Consider the following 15,846-nt stretch of genomic DNA (forward strand, 5'->3'; position numbering starts at 1 on the left):
GTGTGGGAACCAGACACAGTGTCTGATCCGGGCCTTGGTTCTTACCATTCCCTGGTGACCTTTGTGCGCCAATGCCATGACTCTGTCCTGCATGCTTGGGGGGATGACGATTCGGGTCCCTCTTAGAATGAGCCCTTCCTCTGTGATTGATAGATCTTGTCTTACTGTGAAGGTGCCAGCGAGGAATTCTTTTGCTTCAACCGTTCGATTGTGAATATTCCGTAGGAAAGATTTCCATTCACCAGAGATGATTGTGTCTTTTACTAGGTCACAGCATGGGTCGGCTTGCGTGGCTTCTACAATGTCTTCAATGCTGATGGCTCTTGGTTTCATTGTGTGAACCACCTGACAGATGTGTTCTTCCGTTTCTTCCACCACGTGTATCTCCCCCCGGCGTGGCCACTCTTGAGTGCCTGGACAGGAAATCTGCTGGGTTTCCGCTGCCTGGCTGGTATGCCAGCTCAAAGTCATATTGTTGTAGGTGTAGTAGCCACTTTCCGATCCTGGCTGGGGGGTGTGATGACGAGCCAGTGAAGATGGGGAGGAGTGGTTTATGGTCCATCTACGCCTTCAACTTTCGGCCGTACAGGTATAGATGAAAATGGCGACAGCCCCACAGCACTGCGATCGCTTCCTTTTCAATATGGGGGTACCGTTGCTCCGTCGGTGTCAGGGCGCGGGAGGCATATGCGATCGGCATTGACTCTTCTGTGTTGGCCACTTTTAGGAGGATAGTTCCTAGACCCACTGGGCTGGCGTCAACATACAGTTCTTTCGATAATGTGGGATCGTAATACGCCATGGTGGTGTCTGCCGAGAGTGACGCCTTGATTTGTTCAAACGCTTCTTGGCAGGTGGCGCTCCAAACCCATTTCGTGCTGGCCTTCGTGAGTTCTCTAAGGGGTTCCGATAGTGTGGCCAGGTTGGGGATGAACCTTCCGCAGTAGGTTGCCATTCCTAGAAAACTGCGTACCTCCGTTGGTGTGGTGGGGGGCGAGGCAGCCCGGATGTACGCTACTTTTTGACGATCTGCCGAGATGCCTGCGCTGTTGAAAGTATATCCAAAGAATGAGATATTTTCCTTTAGGAACTCACACTTGTCCTTGTGGATTGTTAGCCCTGCACCCTCTAGCCTGCTGAGTAGCGTGAGGAGCCGTCGTACGTGCTCTACCTTGCTCTCTGCGTGGATGAGAATATCATTGCTGACGTTGAGTACCCCGGGATGCCGCGTATCACCTCCTGGATAGTTGCTGAAATACTTCGGCCGCAGAGGAGATTCTGAAGCTGAGCCACTTGTATCTGCATAGGCCTATGTGGGTGGAGAACGTTGTGATGTACCTGGAATCCTGGTGGAGTTTCAGTTGGTGATATCTGGCATTGAGGTCGACTTTGGAGAAGATTTTGGATCCTGTGAGGTCTGCTACTATTTCATCGAGGGTTGGGGTGATGTGTCGCTCCCGTTTTATCGCCGCGTTGGGGAGGCGCATGTCAATGCATATCCTCAGTTTTCCAGGTTGTTTGGGTTTCTTGGTGATGACCATGGGCAACACCCACGGTGTTGGTCCAGTCACTTCTTCAATGATGCCCGCTTTTTCGAGTGCCCGGAGCTCTTTCTCCACCTGGTTTCGTATGTGGAATGGCGTTCTTCGGTGTCGCACTGCTCGTGGTTGGACGGGCTCATTGATATGAAGCTTGATGGACTTTCCTTTGAGGCATCCAATCCCCTTGAGGAGTTTCGGGTACTTTCCTAGAATGCTGTCGATGTCTTGTGACTTGGTCACCTCACATATGAAACTTATGAGTCCCAGATCCTCTGCCGCGTCTCCACTCAGTAGGCACTCAATTACTGTGTTCACTAGGTTGATTTTGGACTGCAGTGATTTATCACCCTTGCTGAGTGTGGTCCGGAATCTTCCTACTATGAGGAGTGGAGTTTTGCACCCATACGCAAACAATAGTGTGTCTGTTGTTTTCAGGACTGGTAAGGGCCGTAGTCTTCTGAATGCAGTTAGTGGCATGACGTTGACGGATGCCCCAGTGTCTATGGTCCTTTGTGTATCTTGTCCTTGGATTGCTACTTGGCATTTCCGTCTTCTCAGTTTCCTTTTAGGTGTCATGTCCCCGTAGTTTAGTGCTGAAATCACTTTCTTTCCTTTTTTCCATTGGTCGTTTGCCGCTTCTTGCTGGGTGTGTGTCACATAGTCCCCTTCCTCCTCAGTCGACGAATTGGCGGTCTTGACTCGGCGAGCACTGGTTTGTTTCTTCTTCTTTCCCAAGGTTTTGTCTTGGGGTGTTTGGGGTTGTTGTGGCAGCCCCAATGACCTGCATACCTTTGCGTAATGGTCTTTTCTGCCACATGCGCCGCATGTGGTACCTTGGGCCGGGCAGTTGCGTCTTCCGTGGCAAGGTCCTCCGCACCACCCACATTCTGTGGGTCCCTGGATTTTTTGTTGCCATCTGGGGTGCGTGCTGTTTCTGCTGGCTTCGTCCCTCATGTATTGGCAGTTCGTGATTTGGGCCACAGTCACCATCGAAAGTGCCGGCTGGAGTTTCTGCAGGGCCGTGCCCATGTGTGCTACTCCGGCATGTGCCAATTCCCTCTGGCGGCGAAGTTCCAGGATTCTGGTCAGAGATATGCCTTTTTCGCTTAGCACCATTCTCCTTAGCTTCTCGGAGTGTATGCCATTGATAATCTGGCGTCGGATCTCCTTTTCAATGTCGGCGAATTCACATGAGATTGCGAGTTTCCGGAGCCTGGTGTGATAGGCATCCAGTGTCTCTTCCTCCAGCTGGATGGTGGTGCAGAAGATGAACGTTTCATAGTCTGGATTCAGCTGGGGCATGAAGTGGGCCGTCAGAGCATCCTTGGTTTGTTGGTAGACCTCGAGGCCATCTGTTATCGCCAGTGAGTTGAATATGCGTAGAACCTCATCCCCGACATTCAGTAGGAGGTGCGACCTCATTTTTCTAGACATGGTAATGTCTTTGCAATCCATTTCGAATTTCTGTATCCACAGCTGCCACCGAGGACCAACCGAGGATGGGTCGGTGTATGGGTCGAAAGGGCTGAGTGCGATCGTTGTCCCTCCTTGCTGGCGTGTGTGGCGTGGATGGTAATAAGTTGGCAGCCATTCTTGAGGGCGTGCTGGGCGTGGGCATGGATGTGCCAGTTGCCATGGTGCGTTGATCTGGTGCCTGTCTGTATGCATGTGATGCGATCCCCTCTCACCTTGGGAATGTCATGTATCAGCGTGTTGGACACGAGGCTTGCACTTGTCTCCCCTAATCACCACCTGGTGGGCCCAGAGATGACTGTCCATCGGTATTGGGCCTCCCGGTGCTGAGGTAGTGGTAGTTGTGGGAAGAACTGGAGTGATCCAACGTTGCTTTCTTGGTGTTTGGAGAAACTAAAAAAAAATATATTTTTTTTCTCTTGGTGGGGGTTGGGCCCCCCACCGTGATTCCAAAAATGTCGCCCTTGCCTAGGGCTGTATTAGGTGGCGTCGGTGTGCCGTTCTTACTGCTTCCCTCGTCGCCAGTGTTAAGTCCTGTGCCCTGGCCGATGCCTTGGCGGGAAACAGGAGATGAGGGCCTCTGGCTCCAAGGCCCCGCTGCGCAGCTCCAGCAGGAGCAGTGGGGACACGGACACAGAGGTGTTGCTGTCCTGCCCCGGAACTGCCCTCGTGGAGCGGGGGCGGGGTTTTTATTCAAGACGCCTTACATCACCGCGTAGCGGGACGTAAGGCGGATATAACACCAAGTAGGCTACTTCCACCCCTCCATAATCGCCAACTCAATCTAAGGAGGGAGCACACTGCAATCCGGGATGGGCACTCCACATGTCCCTGTCCTCTCCTGAAGTCAAGCAGCATCTTTCAGGGACTACACACACAGCTTTGTGGACCTGCAGGTACTCCCCTTAAAAACTGAAGGGCCCCAGAAAGAACATAAGAGATCAGCGGAGGAGACGAGACCGCTAATCTTTCATGTTGCAACATACGCTCTAGGGTGCATGTAAAAGCGGAAGCTAAAGAAGTTTGGGAGGGAATGCCATACCAGATTCACATTCTTTAATGGTGCATCGGTGGCAAATTTTAGAAAGGAATTGGCGTGTTCACCCAGTACACAATATGTTTTCACATGGCCTGGGGTGCTACTGCTGGATCAAGCTGCCCTGAGGGGTATCACAAGTGTGGGCTACATGGTTGTTGCACTCATAAGCTTATATGTCTTTGAGCTAGCATCCATAGATGTGCTTTAGTAATATGACTATGCATGGTATTAGTCATTGCTAATATACACAATCAATACCTTTTTAATATTACATTAGTAACAGCGGTTAAAACAGTTATCTTCTTGTGCTCATAGTATTTCAATGCCTATTGTAATCGTTACCAAAGTTGTCTGCTTTTCTTTTACAGATGTCCCAATTACAGGGTCTCATGGACCGATTATTGGTACATGGGCCCCAAATGCGAGCAACTCTGGAGCACCTTAGACCTTATTTTGGTGATTGTGTTTCCGGCTGTAGCACTGGCTTCCATGACAGGCGTGACGGTGCAGTGGATCTACTATTGTAAAAATAAACCCCAAAAACGCAAGCACGCCAGGTGAGTGATGCATAGAGATGTATTCATGAAAAACAATTAAAGGGATTAGTGTGAGGATAGGAAAGTTAATCATCATTTTAGGTTTCCACCAAAATGGCATCAATGTTCTTGCAGGGTGGGGATACCTCTAGTCTCATGGGTTCATTACAAGCATGACAGTGCAGGAAAACATTGGCGGTAACGGAATTACTGACACTTTCCCCACACCGCCATACTACAAGTATTGCCCTGGAGTGGGGGATTTACCTCCAGCATTGTGCGAAGGTAAATCCTCCCACTGGTTACAAATTAGCAAAATCGTCGGAATTATAATTGGACTCTGAAAAAAGTGGTATTTACTCCACCACCGCCATTTGTAACCCAATGGTAACTTCGCCGGACTAAGTGGTGGTAATGTTAATGATATAAACTGCAGAGTTGTGCAAAGTAACAATGTTTTGAAAAATGCAGTTTTGTGTTTTCCCCATCAGTGGTGCCAAACCCTTCATGGTAATATTGCACATGGGGGTTGAAAGTTCACCAGATAGGTGAGGTATACTTGTGCTCTAGCCGTACCCAGCATATCATATGCCAATTGAGTGCTCTCTCCAGTCTCTCTCTCTCGCTCATACACACTCCCTCTGTGCTCGCTTTCTCTCTCTTCCTCTCTCTGTTTCTATGTGGGTGAGAGTTGCGTGGTTAAGTGTGGTTTAGCTAGTGTCGACACATCAGTTGCTGACAGCTGCACAACTAGAGAAAAAACAGAGGTCTTGAGTAGCAAAATAAATATTAAAAGAAAATAAATGATGTGCTTTTATTAATACTATTTCTCTCTCTTTCTCATTCTCTATGCGATCTCTTTCTATGTTTTTTTCTCTCTGTCTCACTTTATGTTTCTGTCTCTTTCATATGTGGATGAGAGCCGCATAGTCAAGGGCGCATTTGCTAGAACGAACGCAAGTACTTATGACAGTTGCGCAACCAGTGGAAAATAACAGATGTATTGGGGGGGTGGGATTCTTTTTTTGCATAAGCAGCTATTTAAAAATTTAGATTCTTAATTGCACTACCATTTTAAACTGTCACTTTTTAAAATTGTACAATGTTTATTTTTAGTGATCACTCACAGTTTTATTGTCTTACTTAGCACAGTACATTCTCAAAACCTCGAACAGCCATGTTCATTATTTTCTGATAAAGGTTATAATTATAACATTGATAGTTTGGTACACTCCTATTTGTACTCTAATGAAATAACATCATGAGAAAGAGGAAGGGGACAAACAGCACCAATGAAGTGCTTTGCATAAAACCAAAGAGAAATTTGCGAGCACAAACATCACCACAGATCGTTATAATTGACAAATGGGTCAGTGAGAAAATGGTTATATGCTTGAATGACTGATTGCATAATGCACACTGGGTTTGGTGCTCATTTATTTTTTAATATACTCACCCTTGAAGCATGTATACTGATTTGGACAGTCACAGACTTTGGATGTGAGGATACAATGGTCTTGACATCAATTACTCCATTGGGGTTCAATGGCTATCCTCCCAAGATAATGTTGTCTTTTCCTGCACAGAATTTTAGCGCAGCATCAGCATAGGAATGGCTGTGCACATGCTTAGTTCCCAATACACATACAATCTAAGACAGTATAGGATACATACAAGTTTCCTGCCTGGAACTTCATCTCTTGACATTGAGCCAGGCAACTGAAAGAGTTGGATACTTAGCAAACCCACTAATAGAAAAACACATTTCCCATAATACCCCTCTGGAACAGAAACAGAACCTGCACCTGATCCAGGAAGTGTAATTAGGGACTGGGGGAAGGTAAACCTGGAAACTACCCCGGTTAGTTCACATAAGCCAGGAAACTCATCAGGAAACATGTCTCAGGGCCCAAACACCGAAATTGTACAGGCAAACCACCCTAAAATGGACTCCATCCCCCACAATGCCCTTCTCTCCCAACAGGAAAACCTGTAATAGACCAGAGGAAATGAAATCATCCCCTCCAGGACAGAGAGACTGTAGGAAACCCCTTTAAGCACAGGATAACCCTGGGGGAAACCTAAACACCTCTAGAGCCCCTGCCACAATTGCCTTCCCAACAGCACTACAGCACAGGAAAGAGGGAGGAAATAAAACCAGGCGTGGACTCAAAATGGAGGGAGGAAGCAAAATCAGGAGTTGTGTGCAAGGCTGTAGTAGGAACAGTGGAAAAGAAGGAAGTAAAAACAGGAGTGGAGTGGAAGGTGGTGTTAGGAACAGAGGAAAAGAGAGGAAATAAAACCTGCAGTAGAATTGAAGGAAGAAGTAACATTACAAGGCTAGGGAGAAGTAAGCGCCAGAGTTGAGTGGAAGATGCCAACAAGAGGCCACGTTGGTAAAAGGAGGCAGTGAAAACCAGTTGTAGGAGGGTAGGTGAGAGTGAGGAGACTGAGGACAACACATCTTAAGATGAGGAGAGTCAAGAAGATGGTCCATGGGTTGACAGGTATTGAAAGAGAAAGAAGAATGCAGAGAAAGAAGAATGCAATCAAGAGAAGAGATCAGGATTTTGTTAATATATCGAAAAGAGAGCAAGAAGCAGACTAGTCAGATAGAGCGAGACGATTCCGGAGAGGCCAGGTAAAGCCCTATACAGGTCTAAATGGCGGGTTGTGATTCCAGCTGGTGTCTGGCAGCCTAGTGGCAGTTCAGAGAGGAGGTGGGAAGAACAGAGTCAGGAAGGAGGGGTAGTAGTGATTGGTCCTTCTGCCTCTCTCTTGGCTGACCCTAACGCCATCTGTAAGAATATCAAGGTCTGACTTAGTCTTGCGGTAGTGGACCCCGGAAAGCATGACCCAAACTCAAAGGAGCAGAAGAAGAGCTTTGTACATCCTGGATCATGTATTAATAAGGAGGAGTGAGGTAACTGCTCTGGGTCTTTGGAATGGTGATGGCTGAGACTTGAAAGCCTAAGCACTCAGCCTGTGAATAACAAACAGATTGAGCGAAATGTGTGAAAGGAGGCCATACTATTTTGTGTTTCTTGTTTGGGGAAGATCCTGTTTATATTTAAGTTGGCCCACCCCTGTATGCAGGCTCCAATAAAATGATAGAGCTTTGAGCATCTGGCCATGGCGTACTTATTAGTCCCAAATGTCTAATATGTGACAGTAAAAGACAATAAAATGATGTGTAACCACCTCATTAAATCTGACGCTCTCAGTTGGCTCCAAAGGGAGCAGAAGTTGTTAGTTGTCTGTTCGTTTCTAGAGTCACTTTTCATTTTCTTTTTCTTTATCAATAGTATGCTTTCCCCCCCCTTTTTTAGAACAAAATCGAGTGAAATCAAAAGTGCAGGAAATGTTTAATGTACATTCCTGTCATTTTGTTACTTGAGGTGGCAAGTGCTGAGACAGAAATCTAATACAATGGTCAATCCAGTGTACAAAGCCAATGCATTTCGGTGTATTTACACCATCTTCAGGGCTATGCAATCTACCATAATCATAAACGTGGAAAAACTAAAAATATTTTTTCAAAAGAAACAAGTCACACATATCAAAATCCATTTACAAGCAAAATAATGTACATACCAATGCGTGCCAATAGTGTTCATATATGATGTCATCAAGGATGTAGAATAGAATGGAAAAGGAAATGTCAATCAGTGTCTGTGCCTAAATATAGCTCTCATGTTTTAATCAGAAATAAATGAATCAGTGTTTTTGTATGACAGATAAATCCTACTTCTGTCAATCATGTATTTGCCGTCAATCGCCACGTGTAATTCGTATCTACTCAATGTCAGCTCTCGTCCTGCATTCAGGTTGGAAACGGTACATAAATCCAATGAGTCAATCAGTAATCATTCTATTACAGACATCCGCATTCCAATACGTGTGATATAAAATCTTACCTTACAAGTCCCGAACGACTCTCCTGTAAGCGAAACCGTGTATTTTAGCATTGTTATGGAGACGTTGCAAGGCGTCGCGCTGCGGCAATGCAGCCAGAGCTCATAAGCCTTGCGTCCCACCCTCCCATGGACATGGGAGGGTGGGATTGTCACCAAGGCAACGCATGGGGGTATGTGCATGCTTGTAAAAGTGTGCCATTAATGCATGAATGTAGATTCAGGTATGTGCACGGAAGTGTGTATGTAAATCTATAGAAAATAAAATAGGATCAAACATGAACATTTTTTGCTGTGTCTGCTCCGCCCTTGGTATACTAATGTGGAAATTGTGTATTGGGGGATTATTACTGGTACATACTGTTACCTGATGTCAGCACCAACTCTGATCCATATTAGCAAGGGAATCAAACAAAACTAGTAATTAAAGGGGTTGTAGGGGTCACGCATAAGAGCGTATACCGCTCAAACCCTCTGTGGAATGGTCATTGTATCATTTCAACCTGATGTTAAAACAGGAATATTCATGATGGAAACATACATTACACAGGAGAAATCCATAGTTTCAGGAGTACTCATGATGTTCTATATGTGAGTAAAGGATATGTTAATTATACCAAAATCAAAATTCAAATTGAATATCATGAATATTCCTGTTTTAACATCAATTTGAAATGATACAATGACCATTCCACAGAGGGTTTGAGCGGTATACGCTCTTATGCGTGACCGCTACAACCCCTTTAATTACTAGTTTTGTTCGATTCCCTTGCTAATATGGATCAGAGTTGGTGCTGACATCAGATAACAGTATGTACCAGTAATAGTCCCCCAATACACAATTTCCGCATTAGTATACCAAGGGCGGAGCAGACACAGCGAAAAATGGTCATGTTTGATCCTATTTGATTTTCTACAGATTTACATACACACTTCCGTGCACATACCTGAATCTACACATTCATGCATTAATGGCACACTTTTAGAAGCATAGACATACCCCCACACGTTGCCTTGGTGACAATCCTGCCCTCCCGTTTCCATGGCAGGGTGCGACGCGAGGTGACACTATATGTGACACTACACAGTAAAACAAATCCAGGTCACCTGAAGCATTTTACTATGACGTGCAATATTCCCCTCTGCAATTTTGCAGCACGTTATACAAAATACCACAAATCAAATTTGACAATAAAACTGTAATTTGAACATCTCCTCAGTTATGCAATCCCAATGGCCTGCTAATGGCCTATGGGCATTCTATGCAGAATATAAATAGTGTGCGAAACCAGAAGGTGTCTCACCCACTAGTCCCTGGGAATCTGTCATCCAGGTGGCTAGGACACGGCCATCACTTTTGGATCCAGTTTCTGGGGGTGGACCAATGAGGGAGGATCACCTAGATGAGGGGTCTTCGGGGAGTGGGAGTGGGACACCGGATGGTGAGACGCGGTATCCCCTTGCCTGTACACCTTGACCCCATCCTACCAGGTAGGATATTTAGGAACTCAACCACCCTCCCTCCCCCTTTTTCAACATGAATACTTTTTCACAGACAGCCCGCGATGAGAAAAAAATGGACTAACATCTGAGCCATATACATGACGTGTCCTAATGCAATGGTCAGGCAAGGTCAGGCAATTACTGAGCATCACGCACATCCTGACTTCCATTACACTTCCCCACATGGATAAAAGGCCGCGCACGAGAGCACACTCTGAGCGAGGCGAAGCACACAAGGAAACAGCAGTTGCAAGATGGCAGTTTAACACGAGGAGAAAGACAGCGAAAAAGAAGGGGATCACAAGGAGGGAAGTTCCCTTGACCTTTTCGACAAGGAACCTTTACTTTCACTAAGTCTCGAGAATAGAAAGTGTAAGACCAGGAAGCGAGGCTGAGGAATTCTGCATTGTGTGTTGGAGGTACCCAGGGGCCTCCTGTGTCGATAATCAAGCCAGGGAGAATCACTAGCTGCCGTGGTACTGTCCTTGGCTTGAAAAACAAAGCAGCGTCAGTGAAATCAACACAGCCGGTGAGCTGGGTAAACCAATACAATACCAGTCTGTGTTGAAGCCAAGGTTGCAACCAGCAACATTGTATGGCAAGCGCAGGAACAAACATTGTATGAAATGCGTGTGATAACCAACGCGAGTAAAGTTGAACTGCAGATGAGTGATGGAACTTTGAAACCAAGATATGATACCTTTGACAGAGTGGACCAGCACCACGCGTGCGCTCAATCGAAGGTCTCTGTAAGGTATCCAGCTGGGAGTAAGTGCAAGAGTGGCAAAGGATTGAGAATCGAAGTGGTCCTGCAACGGGTCAAGCAAAATCCTGTGCACAATCGAAAATCTTCGTTGTTGAAACAGTAAAGAAAGTTGATGACAGAGTAGTTAAAGTTGGTCTGAGCCCGGCAGAGGAACATCAATTGAAAGCTTTGTGATAAAGCAAGATTGTGTTAAAGTAAATAAATTGGTCTGAGGCCGACGGAGGGAGACTGATTGAAGATTTTGTTTCAAAGTGGATCTGAGCCCGGCGGAGGAGGATCTGGGGTGAACCAGAAACCTGAGAAATTGGATACGTGAAAATCCTGAGAACATTGTCTTAAAGTGAATCTGAGCACGGTGGAGGGGGATCCGATGTGAATAGTAAATCACCTAAGAATATTGTCTATATGTGAAAAACATGAAGGAAAATCACTTGTTCGTTGCATCAGGCCCTCTGAAAGCAGGGACTTTGACTGGCAAAGAGACTTTGGCACAGACGGACATTATGTTGAAGCTTTGAACTGCACCCTCGTGCTAGAGAAGCCAGCGACTGTGCTAAGCTCGAGTGTGCCACCTTGTCCCATGCCGAAAACATGGGGAAGGGAAGCCAACGGCTTGAATATCCAGACATATCATTTCTTTGAACACTTTTCTTTTGCATAACATTTCCCACACTATTTGTATTTCGAGGTAAGGATTGGCAATAGGTTGATTAGTATAGGCCCTTTTATTTTGACAAGACACCACTAGGACTGCATTATTATTATACGGTGGTCGTAGCTTGCTCCCATCTTTGGATTTAGGATTAGATAGAGGTTTTTCAAACCCAATTGAAGTTCAATAAACACCCTTGAACTGTGGTCACTTGTGTACGCCTTAATGTTGATACCATGCCTACCTTACAATAGGCTCGTAATATTTGTAGAGATTAAAATGAAGCCTACTATTTACCAAATCCTTATCTTGTTTTCAGTGCAAGGAAAGAGGCACGGAATGAGATGCGCATTCCAAAAATTAATCCTGCATATATTCCAGAAGATTATACTAAGGTAAGATTGCAGCAAGTGCTCAATTGTATTGATGATTTCTTACAGTAGGTGATGATGCTGCTTGCAGGTGGGTTCATACTTATTGCATGCTGTGAATCTGAAGCGCAAAGAAGGTTTGATTAAGTGTAATAATAGTACACAAATAGATTCATTCTATGACTTGGCTGTTTTGCAATGTTTTAAGTCAACATGGTACGGCCTTCAACCACTTAATTATTCTTGATGTATGTATTCATTTCCAGCTTTGAGGAATCAGTTTGTATTATGAAAATAATTATTTGTGTACATTAAATGAGAGCAACATTTGTAAATGTTGCTTTCTTATTAGGTGAGTTGACCACATCATTCACATATCCCAACAACATTTTGTCCCCAATGTAACTTCGATACTTTTGATATACAGGCTCTCAAAACATTGTTTATCATTTCACCAGTAGGTAACACCTTGCCGTTCAATTGGGGTGGAAATACACATACTTCATGAGCTAACTCTATCCACAAGATGTTGTGAGTGGCAGTAAAGTATGATGGAGGCATCCCCTCACACACATTGGCATTCAGGCGCCTATTACTCTCTGTAGCAGTGGTGACTGTGGGGTTGAAAGCCTACCTGGCACACCCATGATAGATTAGTGATCAGGGTATGAATCTGATGTGATCCACATCAACTGAGCGAACACCTGTACAAGAGGGCGGAGCGACCTCTGACGGGCCCATAGGATCAGAGCTCACCCTCGAGTACTTTAAGACGAGATAGCTGCACCTTGAGGTGGATGGGGTGCTGGATTCTCTTACTCCAACACCTATCAAGTAAGGACAACTCAATGGTTTGGCAAAGGGGAGGCTGTTTAATGACAAGTACAAAAATGGGAAAACAATGGAAATCAACAGTGGTGCGAAGTTCGTCTCGCTGCAACTCCCAAATTCTTCATTCAGACAGCAATAGTTATAGCGAATTCTCATCATCATTGACGTGTAACACTCAAAAGTTTGTCATGCAATTCTATTGGTTACAGAGAAAACTTAAGTATAGGTGCTATATCTGTATATGGTAACAGAGTGGGAGGATTGGACAACTCTTATCCGGTAGGCATCTACACCCATCCCTCTACATCACTCGTGCAAGACGTCACTAGAAGTACGACGTCTCATTGGTTCTACTAGCCATAGGACCCTAGATTATTTGGTCCACTGTGATTGAGTCGGTTGCACCCCTAGGCATAAATCTCCACTTTAATTAGCAGCATGCAGAATGTTCACCCAGATGCAGTGTGCCCCACGATTCACCCTACCTCCCTTCCATCAATCAGTGTTTTAGGGCTATGTGTCAATTAGTTGGCTGAGGTTGGCCCCGAAACTGTAGCTTCTTATCAGGAAAAGTTATGGCATCCTCTGGTTTGGGTAACATCAGACGTTGGTACCTCTTTGCGCTTGGCTGGTCACGTGTTAGTACACTATGAATCTGCTTCATTTTCCTTCTATTTGCATATTTGATTCTCTTACAATCTCTTTCAACACCTCACCTTCTTTTTATGCCAGGAAAGGTACTCACGAATCTTCAGTTTTTATCTGGATATTTGTAGAGTAGAGAGACGTCCCCCCAGGAGTCCAGAGACCGTGAGTAGTACTCTGTGCACCTAGGGGGCCACCCCCTGGGAAACCCTCGTTGGGAAGAAAACCCAGAATCAGACAGGTTCCGATTGTAGAATGGTAGTCCACAGGATCAATGAAGAAGTAGAATAGTAAGCTTGCTGTTCAATTGAAGACTGGATGCGGGATACGAATAATCCAAGGTAAGGTGCTGGGGAGGAAACCAACAATACCAGGAGAAGTGAACTGACACTCGAGAGACGAGACTCCAGAGGTAGGAGAGGAGAGAGAAACAAAAGTGACAGCAGGAGGAGAGGAGCCGAGGGTGAGAGGGGCCGACGGCGGATGGAAGAAAGAAGCAGAGGGAGGTAAGTAAAACAGAAGCTGTGAGCATGAGAGTGGCAGGCGCCGGAGCGGAGTAAAAGATGCCGAGTAGGAGCAGCTAACACGGCAAGCCGTGTGGAAAAGGAAACAGCGAACGGCCAAAGTTGGCAGACGCCAAGCTGAGGAAAGGCGCTGCGAGCAGCGAGTATGGCAAAAGGCCAGGAGCGGTAGAAGCCGAACTGAAGAACGTAAAATGAAAATACGAGTGAAAGGACTGCTGGAGCACAGCACCAAGGGTTAGGGAGCAATGCATACACGGGAACGAGTAGCAACGCAGAGAGTGTTAGTGATTCAGTGTATAAGTAGGAGTGATCACGTGGAAACTGAGTGCGAGAACTAGACCTGCACTGTTAGGTAGTGGAAACGTGATCCAACAGGCGCCATCTTGAATTCCACTGGGTGCGCCGATGATGGTGAATCTTCCAGTGCTTCCAAAGACTTCTAGGGGTGTTCCTAACAGTATGCCCTTCCCGTGGGGTGGAAGGTCCGGGTTTCCACGGTTGAGACCTGTGGAATCGGCGCACCAATGTAGGTGCATGAACTGCAGAAGCTGGTTCCCAAGTCCTGTCAGACGGTCCATAACCTTTCCAATCTAGGAGATATTGAAGAGTTCCCCGATGCTATCTGGAGTCCGCTATGGCCGATACTTCATATTCTTGTCCTTCAGAGGAGTCAATAGGCAAAGGTTTGTTTCTTTCTTGCCTTTGGAACCTGTCTGAAACATTGGCCTTTAGCTGAGAGACGTGGAAGACATTATGTATCCTAGACCAAGAAGGAGGTAACTGAAGGCGATATGCCACTTTCCCTACTGTTCCGGAAACCGTAAATGGACCAAAATACTTGGGGGACAGTTTAGTAGGTATCAGTCTTTTTGGGAGGTATCGAGAGGACAACCATACCAAATCCCCTTGATGGTAAGTGGGTTCTTGGGATCTTCGCTTGTCTGCTTGTTTTTTAGTCTTTTCTTGTGTTTCCTTGAGAGCTGTACGGGCCAGGGCATGTCCAGACTGAATGTTGGCCACCAATTCTTCTACTGCAGGAGTGTTGGTAATTCTGGGAGGAGTGGTAGGGATTATTACAGGATGATATCCGTATGTACAGTAGAAGGGAGACATTTTGGTAGCAGAGTGTTGAGAATTATTGTATGCTATTTCCGCATAGGGAAGGAAGTCGTCCCAGTTGTCTTGGGTAGCCGAAATGAAGCATCTAAGGTATTGTTCTAAAGACTGGTTCAGCCTCTCTGTCTGACCGTTAGATTGTGGATGGTATCCAGAGGTCAGATCTCGTTGTATTCCTAAGGATTGGCATAGATTCTTCCAGAATGTCGATATATATTGTGGTCCCCTATCGGAGATGATGTTTTTGGGGAGTCCATGCAATCGGAATATTGTCTGTAAAAAACAGGAGGCCATCTGGGCTGCTGTTGGGAGTTTTGTCATGGGAATAAAGTGTGCCATCTTGGTCATTGAATCCACAGTCACCATTATAGTGGTATTATTATTTGAAGGTGGTAGGTCTACAATAAAATCTGTAGAAATTTTTTCCCAAGGTTGGTCGGGTAGAGTGGGTTGGACCAGTTTTCCTACTGGGAGCCTCCTTGGTGTCTTTTCTTGCAGACAGATGACACACGAAGAAACGTAGTCTTTAACATCTGCAGATAAGGTGGGCCACCAAAAATGATGGCTGATCAGTTCTTGAGTGTTGGCTATTCCTCTGTGACCTGCTACTTTGTGATCGTGGCACATGTGTAATACTTGCTGTCTTAGGTTTTTTGTAGGCACAAACAAACTAGTGCCATAGTAATATAGACCATGTTCTTCCTGAAGCTGGTATTTCTGGATATCACTATCTTTTATGTCTTTTATTTGACGGCGGACATCTTGGAGAAATGAAGAGACTACAAAAACAAAAGTAGTTTGCGGAAATATCTTCTCCTTAACTGTACCGTCTACTGTTTGTATACTGCGAGACAAGGCATCAGCCATTTGGTTACAGGTGCCTGGAATGTGGGTGATCTGAAAGTCAAAAGAAGAGAAGAAATAGGCCCATCGGG

General features: G+C 45.6%; 1 protein-coding gene across 1 annotated transcript in view; it reads left to right on the forward strand.

Annotated features, from left to right (window-relative positions):
* LOC138481063 (uncharacterized) overlaps window positions 1–15,846 on the forward strand; it is a 344,599-nt gene that overhangs the window by 181,069 nt on the left and 147,684 nt on the right. Inside the window, exons 3-4 of the mRNA XM_069612931.1 lie at window positions 4,422–4,610; window positions 11,744–11,819. Of these exons, the coding sequence (XP_069469032.1) occupies window positions 4,422–4,610; window positions 11,744–11,819 (265 nt within the window). The remainder of the gene's footprint in view (window positions 1–4,421; window positions 4,611–11,743; window positions 11,820–15,846) is intronic.

The sequence above is a fragment of the Ambystoma mexicanum genome, chromosome 5p (genome assembly GCF_040938575.1).
Source record: "Ambystoma mexicanum isolate Mex_15411 chromosome 5p, UKY_AmexF1_1, whole genome shotgun sequence".
NCBI classification, from domain to species: domain Eukaryota; kingdom Metazoa; phylum Chordata; class Amphibia; order Caudata; family Ambystomatidae; genus Ambystoma; species Ambystoma mexicanum.